The sequence below is a fragment of the Zea mays genome, chromosome 6 (genome assembly GCF_902167145.1).
Source record: "Zea mays cultivar B73 chromosome 6, Zm-B73-REFERENCE-NAM-5.0, whole genome shotgun sequence".
NCBI lineage: Eukaryota > Viridiplantae > Streptophyta > Magnoliopsida > Poales > Poaceae > Zea > Zea mays.
In genome coordinates, this window is record NC_050101.1 from 58,503,607 (window position 1) to 58,521,982 (window position 18,376).

Here is an 18,376-nt window from a genome sequence, read left to right on the forward strand (position 1 = left end):
CAATTTGCTTCAAATTTATAAAATAAAATCTCTCTTGGATGCTATTTTCTAGTTTAAAGTCCTATATTTCAAAAGAGGACACCTCGGTTGGAGTTGTACCGGTTGTAGAGATAACTAGACGAACAATAACAAGAATATTTAACTAGTTGTTAACTAGTTTTCCCCTTAAATAATGGCTAAAATAAGTCTTCTTTATTTTCTTGAAAGGTTATTAGGATGAGCCTTCTAAACAGGGACTTTCATACTCTTGTTAATTGTTATCCATGTATTTTGGTTGTTAGAGTAGAACAAAATTATCTGTTTCTGACGCATCAAGAGATCAATACAAATACTAGATTATACAAGTGGACGCTCACCGGTCGGAGCAGAGAAGGCATCTTTGTCGCTTTGATACAAATGAAATAGGAGAAAATCATTATCCCTGTAGTGCACGATGACTCGATGACCCTTCGCGATTGCCCGGTTTGGCTTGCTGCTCTTGCTTTGACTCGACTGTACAGGTGGCCCCACCTATCCCGCCCCGCCCGACGATGACGGCGATTGATGAGAGATAGAGGGCGAGCGAGGAGGTGGCAGTCAGTCAGCACAGCACAATCCTCATTTTCTCCCTTCTCCTTTCCCTTCACTCTCTTCTCTCCCAATCTGGAACCCCTTCCCTCTGCTTTCCCATGTCCCCCGCGTCCCCCTGCCGTTCACGGTTGACCTAGCGTGCGTCCCTGGGTCTCTCTCGCACCCTCACGCTCTCCGACGACTGGTGGGCCGCCGGCGCAGGCGCCGCGCTGCGCCAGGTGCTGAGGTGTTCGTCGGTATCTTGGCTGGCAACGACCCTGCCAGGTATTCCCATCCCTTCTCTTCCCTTCATGCTGTGGGATCGGGAAGCCCAGCACCCAAACCCTAACCTAAAGCTATTTAACTATTTGATCGACGCCTCCCAACTTCGAGCTTTTTTTTTTGGAAAGAAAAATTTACCGGAGACCTTTTGCTGGGTCCGCCAAGAGGTGGTGACTAGTGAGTTTACTGAGATGGTATAAACTAAGAGAGTAAGAGTGGACCAGGGACAAGTTGCTACTGGACGACTAGAGTATTAGGAACAGAGCGTCAAGTCCGAGATTTGGGAACAGGAACTGAAGATGGACGATGACGTGCACTAATCGTTGGAGAAGGACATCATCTTCGTCAGACGAGATGGCGCCAGCTGGGATGGGAATAGAAGAGGTGGCCGGCAGTGAGAGCTTCTGCCGTTCAGTGTCCCGCTTGCACGAGCCCCCTGCCCCAGTCGTTCTGACAAGCACCAGTAGGGTTGGTGGAAGTGACGGCAGGAAGAAGGTTGCGGCGGTGGCCAGTGGTGCTGCTTCACCTGCCTGCACGACGGGATCCTGTCGGCGGCGGCGTGCCTGCTGGATGGAGAGTGGAGTGGCTGAGTGAGATGCTGATGGATGGAGAGTGGGGAGTCAGAGGATTTGAACCGTAGAGGAGGCATGGCAGTGTCTAGCTGGGTGTGCAGCCCGTGACCCCAGCTGTCCATATTCATCCACACCTTAGTCATCCGACTAACAGTGATTAGTCAACGACTACGACTATAATTATAGTCTTCCAGGTCGAGTCGTAGCTCCTAGTTGAGTCTAGGGAGCTGACTAGTCGCGATTAATTAGACGGTTTGATAACACCGCTTAATAACACAAGTACCTCATGACATGTATTGCAATTTCTCTGTAGCACTGTTCAATAAAATAGTTTTGTCATAAACCCTCAAGCAACCTGAGTAGTAAGCTGCTAGTGGTTGGTAATATTTTCACCTGAAGACATTTGTCCATGCTTTACTCATTGACTTGGGGAGCTTGAAGAGTTGTAACTTTGCTGTGTTGGTATTGCTTCTTGCTGTTATCATCATTAATTTTAATGTAGTTCACTATCTGCCAAGGTTCTGTAGCGTTGCTCAATCTTCTGTCGCAGACAGCACAATGCTTGTTTCTTAAATTACGACCTAATTGGCACTTTTTTTTCTCATGGTCCTTGCTAAGCATTATCCTCGTGTCCTTTGCTGCAGGTTGATTTACCTTTTACTCGGTGTTCTGTGCTCTCCAATTGGTTCCTTGTCACACAACAATTGTAGAGGAAATGGATTACTATCAGCTGAATGGGTAGCATGATGATGAATCGTATATCCGACATCATTTTTATACTTTAGATAAGACAGCATGATGGAACCTAGAAAAGATGATGTTCGCTCTGCTACTCAAAGTTCCATTCGTGGGTCCTCAAGCTCAGCATGTACCAGTTACCCCGTTCCAGAATACCCTGTTGCAGGCACCGTTAAGCCTGTCCTTAATTATTCAATTCAAACTGGGGAGGAGTTCTCTCTTGAATTCATGAGAGCTATACCCAAGAAACATCTTGTTCCTGGTATGCCTCATAATCAGAATGTCACTTCTAGTGCTGGTCACAAAGATTCTAGAGTAAGCCTTGTTGCTCCTCGCACAGGAGGTGAAACTAGATTCGATGCATCGATATTTCTGACCTCAGGTAACCATCAACCAGATGAGGTTGAAAGAAAACCTTTTTCTGAAAACGAAAACAGAAGAAGGCACATGTCAAGTACGTCAGTTCCACGAGTTCCATCTGGTGGTGGAAGTAGTCAGGGACTGTTCCGTGGCTATGCTTCTTCCGAGGCTTCCGAAAGTTCCAGAATGATTAAAATTCTCTGTAGCTTCGGTGGAAAAATATTACCCCGACCGAGTGATGGAAAGCTCAGGTATGTTGGTGGTGAGACCCATATAATTCGGATTAGTAGGGATATTTCCTGGCAGGAGCTTAAACAGAAGACAACAGCCGTCTGTAATCAACCTCATGTTATCAAGTACCAGTTACCTGGTGAGGATCTTGATGCATTGATCTCGGTTTCAAATGATGAAGATTTGAGAAATATGATGGAAGAATGTGGTTTACTTGATAATGGGGATGGGTCCCAGAAGCTTAGGATATTCCTTGTTTCCTCTATTGAATTTGATGATATGAGTTTCAGCCTGGGTAGTATGGATAGTGATTCTGGAATCCAATATGTTGCTGCCATCAACGGGATGGATGGAATAACTGCAAATTCATCTAGTGGCCAGGGTTTAGTAAATACATCCCTGAATGAATCTGATCAGTTCATTAATCTCAATTTTGATAGTAGGCTGACAAACTCAAGCAGAGATAGTTCAAATTTGCATGCAGTGAATGCGTCTACTTTCATGCGTCCAGAGATGCACCCAAGACCAATGCCATCAGCTCTATACAATGATAATACTTCAAATTTGCGCTCTTACTATACCCATGTGATGCATAATTTGCAGGGTTCTGATTATTCCAACCCAGCTACCAGTGAAAGATTTCATGACATTGAGGTTCAGAGGATGCATAATTTGCAGGGTTCTGATTATTCTAACCCAGCTACCAGTGAAAGATTTCATGAAATTGAGGGCCAGATATCTATTCCTGTATCTACACCTTCTGATTATAGATATACATCCCAGTATGCACCTTTCTCAGGAACTGCTTCACAGCGGTCTCTTGATCAACAGTCTTATCAGGATGCTCAGACAGAAGCATCGGTGAAGGAGGAAAAGGGGTTTTCTGGTAACATGCCTAATGAAAGCAATGAACTAGATTACTTTCAGTCGCTTGAAAATCTCAGTGGTCATTCGAAGCATCATGACTCATCTGCTTCAAATTATATGCATTCAGGAGCCCCCCCTACTGTTTGTATTCAAGAAGGTGTGACATCTTCTCTTCAACCAAGTGACAGTGTTAAGAGCCTAGAGACTTGTACCATGCCAAGAGCTAGGTCAACAACACAGGGTTCAGATATCAGCGAAGATGATCGCCACTCTGGCGGAGCTTTTGCATCTGGCTGTTCTGACTTTCAGGCTGACATGGTAGATCACAGCTATAAAAATCAATCTCCTCACCCTGGGCGAGTCTTTCATTCTGAGTGGATTCCGAGGGAGCAAGCAGGCTTTCTGAACCGGCTATCTAAATCTGAAGATTCGCTAAATCCTGAACTTCTAATTCGTCAATCACAGTCTGGCGTTGCAAGTGAACACATTGCAGAAAATATTGATTCTGCGTTTGCTGGGACGGAAAAACCAAATTTAGCTGCCCAGGCTATAAATCTGAATGATCCAGCTGTCGACGATAGTCTCATACAGTTTGAGAAAGGGTTTACCAACACTGTACAGCAAGCTTCTCCATTTAGTGAACATCTGCTTGGTGAAAAGAGGCCCTCAGATGACACAAGCGGTCGAAATGTGGACCAAATTAGCCATGCAGCTCAACATGTTGTAGCTAAGGGCAAACTCAATGAGGAAAATTTTCAAGATGTAGAAACAACTAATCAGCTGGATTCTCATGCTGCTGTGCCACATCATATTAGTTGGGATGCTCCTAAGCCAACACTGCCAACTGATTGTGAACACGATCCTGTCGTACCATGTTCCGCCAGCTCTTTGGATGTTTCTCACAAGGAAACTATTATCCCGAGCACACAGATTAGAGACATTGCTAGTAGTACAGAGAGGACCTCCCCTGACATTCTTTCTGATTTCTTTGCAAATGCTAATTCTTCAGCACAGTCGTCCAGTCCTTTTATTGATCCTATCCATAGTTTGAATATGCCTAACTATGAACCCCAGCGGTGGTCATTTTTCAGAAATCTTGCACAAAATGAGTTTCCAAAAAAGGATGAGGCCCAAGATCTGGCAAAGATCGAGGAGGGAGTTTATCCCTTAGATCACTTAGAGCATGATACAACTAATGTGAAGAATTTGGATCTTCAGAGTGATACTACTGTGGAAGTTCCTTCAATAGTTTCCCGCACCAATGTCGATCCTAGCATTTCAATTCCAGGTTTTGTCTCATCGCAGATTGACAATCCAACAACAACGAAGAATGTTGAAGGGTTCCAAGTTGACAATCCTTTTACAAATATGCATGAAATGATGCCATCTCATCTGGATTTTGAGGTATGCATGTCTGGAAAGAAGGCTGGAATGTTCTTTGTTCTTTGATGTTGAGAGTCCTTCACTTTGAAATTGTTTACTTGGTTCCAGGAACAGAAGACTGAAGAGGGTAGGGCTGTTGGGCCAGTCATGGATGCTTCCTTTAAAGACAATGATTTTGAATACTTGCAGGTATAAGTGGCTTTTGCTTTCAGAGAAGTTTATGCTATTTCCTGGTTATGATGTCCTTTCACATATTCTGGGTGCTTGGCTGTATTCTAGAAGTACAATCTCCCACTGCTGATTCATGCTAGTCCTGTACCCTACTATGTATCTGTATGTAGGAAAACCGGTATGTTCTTTGGCTTGAATGAATTCTGAAACGTTGTAAAAAATAGAAAGTTAAGCAGCAGAAAGGTGTAGCTAAAGCAATGGATTTGGTAACCTGCCACTTAATAATACGTAATTTGCTAAATCCAACTCTATAAATTGAAAAATGGATTGTCATGAAAGTTACTGGCTAGGTTCCAACTTGTTTGCCCAATCATCTTTTGTACAATTTATTTTCATGTTTGGTTTTTACTAATGTGGTTGTTTTGGTCATACATGTGACTCCATAAAACCAAAATGATTCTTCACACATGTTATTGCCTTTTGCAATTCATGTCCAAAACCAATGTGGTTGGAGCATTTTTTTTTCTCGAACTACGCAGGAGAGCTGTGTATCGTTTGATTAAGGTAGAAAGGAAAATTAACAAAACAAGTTGGGAAAGACCCAACTTAAAACAAAAATAAAGACCCGACACCCACCTGTAAGGCGACTAAAACTAATGCGCCAAAGGGGACACCTAAAACTCCATGACCAGTGCTCTGTTGAGAAGTTCCTGGAGTTTTTTTTGCTCCTGCCCCAACTCGTAGTATCATCCTCTCGATGAGAGTTAGAGTCCCTCTGCTTACACATGGGACCTTTCTTCTCCCTAACAATATGAACATGTCAGTTTCAGAATAGCGTAAGTACAAATCAGAGTTCATACATGCATCCAGTCAATGTAGACACACCAAAAAACCTTGTTAAAGTGCTTGTACTGTCTATTTCCGAGGCCAAACACCCAAAACCGAAGATTATTCAACCACTCGCCTCTCTCATTACCCTACAGCCAGACAATCAGTACATAGTACCAAAGGGTCATCCAGAAGTGCATCTATAAAAATTAATTTATATTCCAACCTCTAAGAACCATTTATAAAACCTCGTCGCATTGCATTGTTAGTTGGCACTGCTGTAAGCAACGGGACTCTTACTCTCATCGAGAGGATGACACTATGAGTTGAGGCGATTTTCTGTTTATTTTCACAAACACTACATAATGCCATACCCGTCTAAGGGTACATATTTATAGCCCAAAGAGCTGCAACATATGCTTTCTAGAGATGCAAATATGCTGTCCTACAAACTGCACTAACCACTAGGTGCTGTTGTACTATAGTCAAAAGAAAACTGCAGCAAGCTGCTGTCCTCCAAAAGCTGAAAAACGAAAAGGAGATGCCTGCAGCACGCTGTCCTTATAGTCAAAAGACTGCTGCTGCTGCTGTCCTACAGCACAGATGCTCTGCGGACTGTCCTCCACACCACAAAAATAGAGATGCTGTCCTCCACACGAAGGCCACATGACTTATTCCATCATTCTCCCCCTAAGTCTTGTGTGTCGCCATGTGGGAAAGTTGAGCCATCCCGGACTTGGAACAAAGCTCAAGAAACTTGATCCTCCCAAGAGGCTTGGTGAGCAGGTCCGCAAGCTGATCCTTGGTGTTGATGTAGCGCGCCTTGATGCTCCCTTCTGCCAAACTATCACAGATGAAGTGGTACCTCACCCGGATGTGCTTGCTTCGTTCATGGAACACAGGGTTCTTGGCCAACGCCAGGGCGGACTGGCTGCCCACCCGGAGTTCCACTGCTCCAACATCTCTCCCGAGGAGATCACCGAGCAGGCGAGCAAGCCAGAGCGCCTGAGTTGAAGCGGTGGAGGCCGCTATGTACTCGGCCTCGCAGCTGGACATGACCACCACCTGCTGCTTGACCGACTGCCAGCTGATGGGGCAGCCGAGGAAGAAGAGGATCCTGCTTGTGCTCTTGCTGGTGTCGATGTCGCCGGCGTGCTTGTTCTCGCTGTACCTGACAAGGTGTGCCTCCCCAGAGCACCTCGGATAGTAGAGACCGTGGTCAAGAGTCCCCACAACATAGTGGATGATCCTCTTCACAGCCTGCTCGTGCTCCGTCGTCGGTCGCTGCAGGAACCGACTAACGTAGCCGACGGAGTATGCCAGATCTGGTTGTGTGTGGACGAGGTAGCGAAGGCTCTCCACAAGACGTCGGTACTGAGTAGCGTCCACCTTCTCCGTCGTGCTGTCACGGCTCAGCTTCAGCCTCTCCTCCATCGGAGTGAGAGCTGGGCTGCAATTAGTGAGCCCAGCCATCTCAACAATGCGCTTGGCGTAGGCCGTCTGGCGAAGTGTGATTCCAGAGTCACTCTGGTGCACCTCAATCCCCAGGTAGAAGGAGAGATGCATCAGATCACTCATCTGGAAGGTTGCCTTCATCTCTTCCTTAAACGCCGCCACCTCTGCATCCTTGGCGCCGGTGATCACCAAATTATCGGCGTAGACACTCACCAGCAGGGCATTTTCTCCATTGCCCCGCCGATAGATGGCCGCCTCGTGCGGGCTTGGCATGAAGCCCATCCTCTTGAGCATGGAATCCAGCTTGGCATTCCACGCCCTCGGTGCCTGTCGCAAGCCGTAGAGGGCCTTGCGCAGACACAACACCTTGCCCTCCTTGTCAGGATAGCAAAACCTGGCGGTTGGTGTACGTAGACCTACTCCTTTAAGTCGTCGTTAAGAAACACCGACTTGACGTCCATGTGATGAACGTGCCAGCCCTGCTGGGCTGACAGCGCAAGGAGTCGCACGGATTCCATCCGTGCCACAGGGGCGAAAGCATCGTCGAAGTCGACCCCCTCCTGCTGTAAGAAACCGCGTGCCACCAAGCGAGCCTTATGCTTGACGATGGCGTTGGCTTCATCCCTCTTCAGTTTGAACACCCACTTAAGGGTGATCGCGCAATGACCATGAGGGAGATCAGCGAGCTCCCAGGTGCGGTTCGTCTCAACCGCGTCCATCTCCGATTGCATTGTGGCACGCCAAGCCGCGTGTTTCTCGGCCTCCACGAAAGACCGAGGCTCGCCATCGTCGCATGCAAGATGCAACTCTCCAGCCAGAAAGCGAGACGCCGGGCCCGACACCGATGGGTCGATGAGAAGGCCCTCCACCTTTCGATACCGCAACGACTCGCCGTCGTAGCACGCGTCGACGCGCTCCTCATCGTGGGAGAGCGGGGTCACGAGCTCCACTGGGTCGTGCTCGACAAGAGCTGACGTCGGAGAGGACGTTCCCGGAGAGGGTACCATTGGTGCTGGAGTACGTGGTGACGGGGAGCTCGCTAGAGCCGGAGCTGGAGAGCGTGGCGCTGGAGTTAGTGGAGACTTGGGGGCTGGGGTAGGCCTACTCGGAGAAGGGTCGCCTACTCCCCCGGCTCCCTCAAAGTGGATGTAGTCGATGGTGAAGTCGTCGTACATCGGAGTCATGCCATCGTCCACCGCCTTGTCCCAGGCCCATCCTCGCCCTTCGTCGAACACTATGGGTGTGTTTGGTTTGAGGTCAAAGTAGGATGAGTCGGGGGCGCCACCGTCCCCTCAATTTTTTGGGATCACGTCGCCCCCAAAAATCACTCCGGTGTTCACCTCGCCCCCGCTTGACTCTCAACCAAACACTATAGAAAACGTGGCCGCCCCATTCCATCCCTCTTTGTACATTCAACCAAACGCACCCTACGTCGCGCGCCGTGTGCACACGCAGTGTTCCTGGGTCAAGGATGCGGTAGGCCTTCGAGTCCTCCGCGTAGCCAATGAACACCCCTGGTTGCTCCTGTTGTCGAGCTTGCCGATGTGGCCAAGCTCCTTGGTGAACGCGAGGCAGCCGAAGACTCGTAGGTGAGAGACCACCGGCTTGCGCCCATGCCAAGCCTCATATGGTGTCATCCCGTTGAGTGCCTTGGTGGGCGAGTGGTTGAGGATGTAGACCGCTGTCACCACCGCCTCTCCCTAGAAGACAGCCGACATTCCCCTCTGCTTGAGGAGAGCCCGAGCCATCCCCACAACCGTCTGGTTGCGCCGCTCGACGACGCCGTTCTGCTGCAGGCAGTACGTCGTGGAGTAGTGGCGTTGAACGCCCTTATCCGCGCAGTATGACGCGAACTCAGCCACCGTGAATTCACCGCCGTTGTCGGTGCGCATTTTGCGGCCGCAGTCCGCCTCCGCAGCGACTTGCACACGCTTGATGGCGTTCGCAGCCTCTCCCTTGCTGCCACGGACCAACACCCACATGTAGCGGGAGAGATCGTCGACGAGCAGCAGGAAGTAGCGTCGTCCTCCTTGTTGTAAGCAGTTGTAAGCAACAGGACTCTTATCTCATCGAGAGGATGACACTATGAGTTGGGTGATTTTCTGTTTATTTTCTCAAACACTACACAATGCCATACCCGTCTAAGGGTTGGGATACATATTTATAGCCCAAGGTGCTGCAGCATATGCTTCCTAGAGATGCGAATATGTTGTCCTACAAACTGCATTAACCACTAGGTGCTGTTGTACTCTAGTCAAAAGAAAACTGCAGCAAGCTGTTGTCCTCCAAAAGCTGAAAAATGAAAAGGAGATGCCTGCAGAACGCTGTTCTTGCAGTCAAAAGATTGCTGTTGCTGCTGTCCTACAACAGAGATGCTGTAGACTGTCCTCCACACCACAAAAAATAGAGATGCTGTCCTCCACAGGAAGACCACATGACTTATTCCATCACCTGCATCACCATAACTGCAACGACAAAACATGTAATTCATCGAAGACAAAATTCATACTTTCTCCAGGCTTGATTGACTAACTTAATCGCATAGCCTGAATTCTTACGTAGCCAGTAAGAAAAATGTGATGCTCTCCTTAAGCTTCTCATATTCCTCATCCTCAGCGGCATAATCTTCCTAAACCCCAAGGGACTACATGTATGAATTGTAACAGATGAGCTGGCAAAAGCACGAAATTATAGCAAGCAACATAAGTATGAAGCTCCCTCCCGCGACATACCAGATCGACCACCTTGAAGACAGCCTTGTCATACCTTGCGTTGGCCTCTTCGGCGAGTGCCTACATATCCATGCCCAAAAGTGCTGTCAAATCTGATTTGTAGGCAACCAAGAATAAAGATAAGAACTAAGAATAAGGATAAGAACTTTAGCCTAGAGAACGGATGCCGTGATTGGAAGGGGCTTGCCACCGACGTGGATGATGAGCTGGATGGAGCGGCAGGGTGGGCTGATACAGAGGCGTGTAGTTGAGCGGCAGAAAGGGGAGGTCGTTGTGGTCGAGCAGCAGCATGTCGACGTCGTCCCGGACAAAGATGCAGTACGAGAAGTGGCACGTGCTGGCCTGTGTCATGAAGGAGAGAGCATGCCCCTGTTCATTCTTATCAGCCCAACCGTCGTGATGCCGTCGGGCGAGGAGTCATATGCGGTGGACATGTAGCTGAACGCGGACCACAACGACGGCGCGTCGTCGACGACAAAAACATCGGTGGCGAGTGCACCGTCGAAGGTGGACCCGTCCGCGTGTTGGATTCGTGAGTGGGTTTTTCGCTTCAGCGGGCTCGCAGTGGATCTTATGGAGGTGGAATTCATCTAGATAGACGTGGAGGCGGAGTAGAGGCCGCGGGATGCGCGCAACGCTGCTGTGAGGGGGATAACCACCTGGAAGTGGAATTCATCTGGATAGACATGGAGGTAGAGTACAGGACGCGGGATGCGCGCGACGCTGCTGTGAGGGGGGATAACTACCGCGGGTTAGATTAGAATCTGTGCGAGAGGCGGGAGGTCGGGTGGCGCGACGCACGAAAACCACGACCGTCGACTGTTGAAAGTGGTGCATTATAGTATAGAGATTTGTGTCTTGCACAATGTCCAACATGTCATGTTGGAAGATCTCATCTGCTCCCTTAGGGTTGTTTCTTGCTGTAGTGACTAGTGAGTCAGTGTCATCTTCGCCATCTGAAAATACCAAGTAGGCATCTTTCGTTGGTCAAGCACCAAACCCTTGCTAATATCAGCATGTAGAGTATGATATCCCAAATGCAGTGTATTTTGTTGCAACCATGCTACCTACTCTTACCTCCAGGAAATTATTCTGTCTGCATCATGTTCATAGAATGACCTTTCAATAAAGGATAGAGAAGCGATCATGTATACATATCAACACAAGTGTGGGCCCAAGCTCGTTCCCACATTATCTTTGGCCGATGGCAACACCAGCCATTCCAATTACTTCGCCTTTAAAGCGATAAGGGGAGATAAAATTTACCAAGTTAGATATGAGATGGCACCCATGGCCAATTGTTCACACATTTGACAGCTGCTTGCACCTCATCATTGCAAAGCGTGAAACCATGGACAAAACGTAGAGCACATCAGGGAAGAGGGATCCATGAGCTTTATGTTTTGTTAGTCATGGTGTGTGGCAATGGGTGATTGATTTGTGGCTTCTGCAGGAAAACAAAGAGAAAAAAAAGCAAGTCAGCAAGTTTGGACGAGAGGCAGCAGCTACTTGTTTATTAGTCATGATTCATGAGAGGGCGTGAGGTGGTAGGAGGTTTAGAGTTACAATTGTGGGTCATATGAGCCAGCACACAACCGGTGAACCATGCATGTGACCTTTCTTTTATCCTTTCCCCTCTTCTTCTTTTTTGTCTTTGTGAATTGTGATCAATCTTATCTTCTAGGAAAGTTATCATCGACCTAGATTAGCTTGGTCACTCAATCCTAACTGCCCCCTTTGACCCTCATTTTTAGCTACCTTTGACCCTGACTTGCACCCAGTACACCTAGATTTTTTGTGACTATGCCTCTATTATCTCTAGAGGCGCCTCCACAACCTTCTGCCAACAAAACTAGATCAAATTGGCCTTCTCCTTGAAATCAAGTTGGGGTCTGGGAGGGCACCTTCCATTGTTTTGTAGTGAATATTCAAAATGATGTTTGTGTACCCCAAGTAGGCTCACTTCATTGCTTTGGTGTACCCCAATATCGCTAATCTGGTCGCCCCTGGTATCTTGGGATCTATTGTGCTACTTCATGATCTCCTGTACTCCATTGTGTGTGATTATGACCTGGTGTTTACAAGCAACTTCACAGAGGGTCAAGAATTCATGATTCACATGAGCTGCACTAGGCAATTTTTGTGTCATTATTTGTACATTACTGTGTGCCTTTGCCGATTGTGCAGAGATCTTCAAGGCATTGATGTGGGGGTGGCTCGAAGGGTCAATGGGTAGAATTATGGTAGAATTATTCATTCCAAACTATTCTCTTCGCATGACGTCATTCTAGGTTGCATTTGTGGACATGATCACTAAAATATACTGTCCTACCAACCCAAGAAAATGAAAGCTGTCATATCAAGCGGGACAACTCAGATTTAGGGATGAAATTGGATAGGAAATAAGGATATGTACAAATATGAATACAGGTAGTTTTTTTTCCTTAGATTTGGAGTTGAATACGAATAGTGTCATGCATCAGATATTGGTGTCCATCCCATATCCATTTTTGGGCTTTGAGTATTCCGATTCAGATGTGGTACAGATATTGAATGTCCTGATTCGGATATATATTATCCATTTAGTAACTGAATCCCTTGGGACAGATGGATAATCAGGCAATATCCATCCTGTATCCCTGTTTTCACCCCTACTCACTACTCAGTTGGATAGGAAAGTATGTGCAAATAGTGCCACATTAACCATGGCAGCACCATCTGCACCAGTTTGCTTCAGTTAAGCAAGCACGTCAAGGGGTGTAAGTTTAGATTGATTATCATTGTTTCCACTTTCCAAATATGTTTTTAAGTTTTAGTGTGTCAATTAGTTGCACTTGGAGGAGCAAATCCAAACGAACCCTCCCGGCCTCCCCCACCGCCACCCCCCTTCCATTAAATTGGTAACAGGAGCGTTCTGTCACATCCAGGAGCAAGTTGATGTGGCCAGGCAGGTGACCAGTCACTTCACCCTACAACAGATGTTCCATTCCCAGATCTGATGCATTGCTCCATAGGCATTTTACCCTTTAACTCATGCCACATCAGTAGTCCTATTTTGCTTTAACAGTACCACACTGTTAGTTTAGATATGTTATGCAGGGAGGTAGCCATCTATGATATAGTTTCTTAAGCCTTTTTGGTTAGATCTACCTTAATGTTTAGTGATCCCATAGTAATTATAGATAGTGTTTCACTGTTTTGTTAGCTTTCTTCTTTATATTTATGTTGTATTTTTTGGTACACTCTTGCTTAGGGAGGATCTATAAGTCAGATCAAGCAATAGTTGAACAAAAGTCTCTTCTTTCTAAGGTTCACATCAACAGATTCAAAAGTATTTAGACTGGACCTTTGCTGTCATAACCATTATCTCTTATATCAACATGATATCTCCTTTAAAACTGGAAAAATAAATAGACACCGATATAAGAAAAGTCAGCATATTGAAAAGAATTTGTTTTTGTTGTGGTTATCATGTTGTAATCAGCAGTAATATCGAAAATGAGCTTTTGCAGCATTCATGAGTGAAACATGTGATGCACTTGAGATGGTAGGAGTTGCCTCTTAGCTGTTGAATTTATGGGGTTTGAACCCTAGTTGACACTATCTACTGCATTTTATACCCTAGCTGATAATAGAAGATAGATACTGAATACTATTAACCGTACAATTTCTACCTGTACAGAAAAAAGGAGACACTGGATGCTATTTCAATTAAATGGCATCCAATACCAGGCAACCATTTCGTTAGGGTGTTGAAAATGTTGTAGTTTGTGACTTTGTGTTACTAGGGTCATAATAGTTTTTCTGTGGAACTCGTACGTAAAGCCATAAAAGTACAGTAACTAGTGATAGTTTAGCTGTAAACATTAGTTAGATAACCTGGTACAATGAGGTTATACATGTGGGACCTTGATTTGATTCTGCTGAGGCAAGTTTCAAACTAACATTTTCCTTAATTTGAATTTGTTTTTATAATCTGCTTCAGAAAAAATCCATGTGAAGAGTATCAACATTTTCTCCTTTTTTCACATCAAAGTGGTAATGTCAATGGACTAAAATTAACATTAGAACATTTATTAATCTTAATGAAATACTATCCTCTTTTGTTACTGTTCTAGGATTAAGTTGTGCATGTGTAATACCACATCTTTATTTGCATCTGTTTTGAATTTTTATTTGTTAAATTAGCCATGATGAATGGTACATCCTGTGTCCAGAAGGCCCATTGGTTGTACCTGGTACACCATTGCATACTCATTCGATCAATTTCTTTTGTAAGCTATCATATTGGAATACTGAACATAGGAACATTCTCCACAGATTATAAAGAATGAAGACCTTGAAGAGCTTAGAGAACTTGGTTCAGGCACATTTGGAACTGTATACCATGGAAAATGGAGGGGCAGTGATGTAGCCATTAAGAGAATAAAGAAAAGTTGCTTCACAGGACGGTCTTCAGAGCTAGAAAGACTAGTAAGCTCTTAACTTTTGTACATCTATGATTCAGATGTTATAGCTATTTTTGGAGTAATGCAAAATATGACTGCAGGCCATTGGATGAAATGTTGTAGCACTATTGCAGTATAAGAATTGTTGACCCTCTTATGGTCTTAAGGATATAGTTGTTAAGTATGTCATGTATTAACAATTGCTACATGCACCAAACAAGACATGGCAGTACGGCACCACTTTGGCCAGATGCTGATTAATATTGCTTAAACTATCTCAATAAGTAAATAACCTTTGGCTGACAGCTGGTTCATCAAAATTTACTTCCTTGACTGGTTGTTTAGGCACACGAATTCTGGCGAGAAGCTGAAATTCTTTCAAAGCTTCATCATCCAAATGTTGTGGCATTTTATGGTGTTGTGAAAGATGGGCCAGGTGGTACATTGGCAACTGTGACTGAGTTCATGGTTAATGGTTCTCTTCGACATGTTTTGCAGCGCAAGGACAAGTAATTGCTTCCTGTGATTTACTTTGGTTTCACAGTTTCACTTACTCCCTCTGCTCTAAATTATAACTCATTCCAACTTTCTTGGAGAGTCAAAACATCTCAAGTTTGACTAAAATTATAGAGAGAATTACAAATATTTATGATATCCAATAGGTATACTATGAAAATATAGTTAATGAAGAATCTAACGGTACTTAATTAGTATCATAAATGCTATTATTTTATTATATAAATTTGATCAAACTTGAGATGTTTTGATTCTCAAAGAAAGTTGGAATGACTTATAATTTGTGATGGAGTATTATTTACTATGAGTAACAAAATACTTTCTTACTGGACAGATATCTCGATCGTCGTAAGCGGCTTATCATAGCAATGGATGCTGCATTTGGCCTGGAATATTTGCACTCGAAAAATATCGTGCACTTTGATTTGAAGTGTGATAACTTGCTTGTAAATCTTAAAGATCAATCACGTCCCATATGCAAAGTGGGCACCGCTTACATCTATATTGTTATTGTATAACTGTATTGTGTGTGTTTTTCAATTACTTTATACTCATGTGGTAAATATATGATTTTTATACAGGTTGGTGACTTTGGTTTGTCCAAAATAAAAAGAAATACCCTGGTTTCAGGGGGTGTGAGAGGGACACTCCCATGGATGGCTCCAGAATTACTCAATGGAAGCAGCAATAAGGTGTCAGAGAAGGTATAATCATAGCTCTTGAGTCTTCTCAGTTGTGGTTTTAGGGGGTGTTTGGTTTGTGAAATGAGGTGAGGTGATCTATTTTGTTCCACTCACATTTTTGTTTGGTTGGAGGAACGCCTCATTCCTCGCGTACATTATGCCTCAAACCAAACACCCTCGTCCTGTTGCAAACTTGATCATAAAGTTTGCTATCATATGGTTATCCTTTATCTTACTATATTCCAACAATATCCATATCTGCTTCAGTTGTGTATAAAGAAGTTACATTTAAGGTGCTGAGTTTGTTTCCGCTGATACAGGTTGATGTATTTTCTTTTGGTATTGTTATGTGGGAAATCCTCACTGGCGAAGAACCATATGCCAATATGCACTATGGCGCAATTATAGGTATACAATTCATCACCTATAATTAGTCCATGAATTGTTTGTTTAGACTTACAATGTTACTGGTGGTTTCCTATGTATTCAGTTTCAGAAAAAAAGATCTCTCAATACTCAGCCATGCCTTTGTTTTGTGTTGAAGTTCACTTTCTAGGGTTGATGATTATATAACCAAATAAAGCGAAAGGGCCTCTAGCTGAGTTGGCTAGATTGAATAGCACTCCTCAGGTCCTAGGTTCGACTCCCTGTGGGAGCGAATTTCAGGCTGTGGTTAAAAAATATCCTCTGCCGTCCCATGCCAAAGCACAGGTCTAAGGCCCGGTCCCGGCCGCGGTCGTGTTCTCACATAGGCTACGGTGCCGCTGTGTATGGGTGGGGCAAGGGTTCGAGGGTTTTCTTGACCTGGATGAGAAGGTATTTTTAATATATTGCCCGAAGGCTGTCTTACCTGTCGAATTTTTTTAATAACAAAATAAAGGGTGAAAAGGTCAACAGAAGTTATTACTTCAGCCAATAAAAAGAACATCCCTATTGTTAATTTGGAATTGGGTTTGTGCATGGCCTGGTAGTTTAGGCAGCTCGAATCCTATGCTGTGTTTAGACATTATTACCAAAGTTATTGTCATGGCACTAGCCCTGTTTTGGTAATTCACATTTTTGGAGGGTGGCTACTGAAGTTGTTAGAAGCTTCTAAATTATTGTTATCGATATAAGGAGAATGAACACTGTTAAGGATATTCAACCATTAGAATCTACGTCATTTTTGCCGTCATAATGTCTACGTTGCCTTTAGTTGAATTGTTGAAGATGGGACTTTGTACAAACGGATTATCGTGCACCTCCTAATATCACCGGCAACAACTAATATGCAATCAGACCTTATGTGCAAAAGTGCAAGCGAGCCTCTTGGTCCGTTAGATCATGATCTAACTGTAGACATGATCGTGGTTTGTTAGAGGGTTTTCTATAAATCTACATGACTTGGTGGTGGAAGGGTTTAAGTGTTAAATGTGATACATGGTTAGATCATAATCTTACGAACCAGGAACCTCACTTTCACGCTTGCATATAAGACCTGGTTGCATATTAGTTGTTGCCAATATCACCACTTTCACTCTTTTACCTTTAGTTGCCCTGGTATTCTGATTTATTTTCCAACGTCATCTCTGTCTTACGAAGATTTTGTCTCGCTGTTAATCTATTCATTTTTTCCAAGATCCTAGTTTTCTTTTCCTGTTTGAACAGTTAGCACATGCGTGACTTTACTTTTCAAAGGAAAACAAAAGCTAGCATCTTCATTACACTTCCTTTGCAGGGAGCGTTTTTTTTTTTGGTATGCCCTAGTTTTTCCCCCTTTGATCAGTTAGCACATCCTGTGAATTTACTTTTAGAACCCCTTTTGCAGGGGGCATCGTAAACAACACACTGAGGCCACATGTGCCAGCTTCATGTGATCCGGAGTGGAGAAGGCTCATGGAGCAGTGCTGGGCTCCAGATCCGGCACAGCGCCCAGCGTTCACAGAGATCGCTGGACGGCTTCGCTCCATGTCAGTTGCAGCAAATCAGGCGAAGGCAACCAAATAAGATACAGGTGGAGTACTGCCTTTCAACCCCCAATCCGTTGGGGGTTCTCTTCTCCTTTTTTTCCTTTTGACTGGAGAGTAATACATATACATGCATGTTATAGAGTGCTGTAAAAATTAGTGCATCAATTTATTTATAACCATGTTATGAGCTGGATTGTATCCGTGAATATTCTGGACCCGGTTTGAAGGTTGGTGATGTGTAGAAGTATTAGTTGGAATTTGTTGAATGGTCGCAGGTGTGCTTGTGCTCCCTCATAAAACAGAAATGAATGTTGTAATATATTCAAAACTGTGAACAAGGAGCTCTATACTACACCTTTCTATTTCTGTTCCTGTGGATTCTGTTGAAAACCAATGTTGAACGGCCCTTCATGGACATCGAGGTGACCATAAATGGTGGATCTTATCTTGCCCATAAGATCTGCACCCGTTCAGTTAAGTGCCAGAGTCCATGTGGTGCATGTTATACCTTCATAGAAAGTTGGTACGTTGTGCCCGTGCCAAATGATGATATTTCATTTTCATAAAAGTAGATGGGCGACATCATTGCTGAGTTCTAAGATGCAGATCTTA

At 44.7% G+C, this 18,376-nt stretch overlaps 1 protein-coding gene across 1 annotated transcript; it reads left to right on the forward strand.

Moving 5' to 3' along the window:
• The first annotated feature begins 369 nt into the window (after positions 1–369).
• Positions 370–18,128, forward strand: LOC542192 (salt-inducible protein kinase). The gene is made up of 9 exons (NM_001358414.1): positions 370–834; positions 2,048–5,003; positions 5,091–5,171; positions 14,489–14,641; positions 14,962–15,125; positions 15,467–15,614; positions 15,714–15,836; positions 16,136–16,223; positions 17,623–18,128. The coding sequence occupies exons 2-9, from the start codon at positions 2,199–2,201 to the stop codon at positions 17,799–17,801; spliced, it is 3,741 nt and encodes a 1,246-aa protein (NP_001345343.1). The 5' UTR covers positions 370–834; positions 2,048–2,198; the 3' UTR covers positions 17,802–18,128.
• Positions 18,129–18,376: the final 248 nt, after the last annotated feature.

Bases quoted from the DNA above. Each gene is read 5' to 3' on its own strand.
- LOC542192 (NM_001358414.1), top strand. From the start codon at position 2,199: ATGATGGAACCTAGAAAAGATGATGTTCGCTCTGCTACTCAAAGTTCC. The intron at 15,126-15,466 runs GTAATTGCTTCC...CTTACTGGACAG, and splicing joins GTTTTGCAGCGCAAGGACAA to ATATCTCGATCGTCGTAAGC. The intron at 15,837-16,135 runs GTATAATCATAG...CCGCTGATACAG, and splicing joins GCAATAAGGTGTCAGAGAAG to GTTGATGTATTTTCTTTTGG.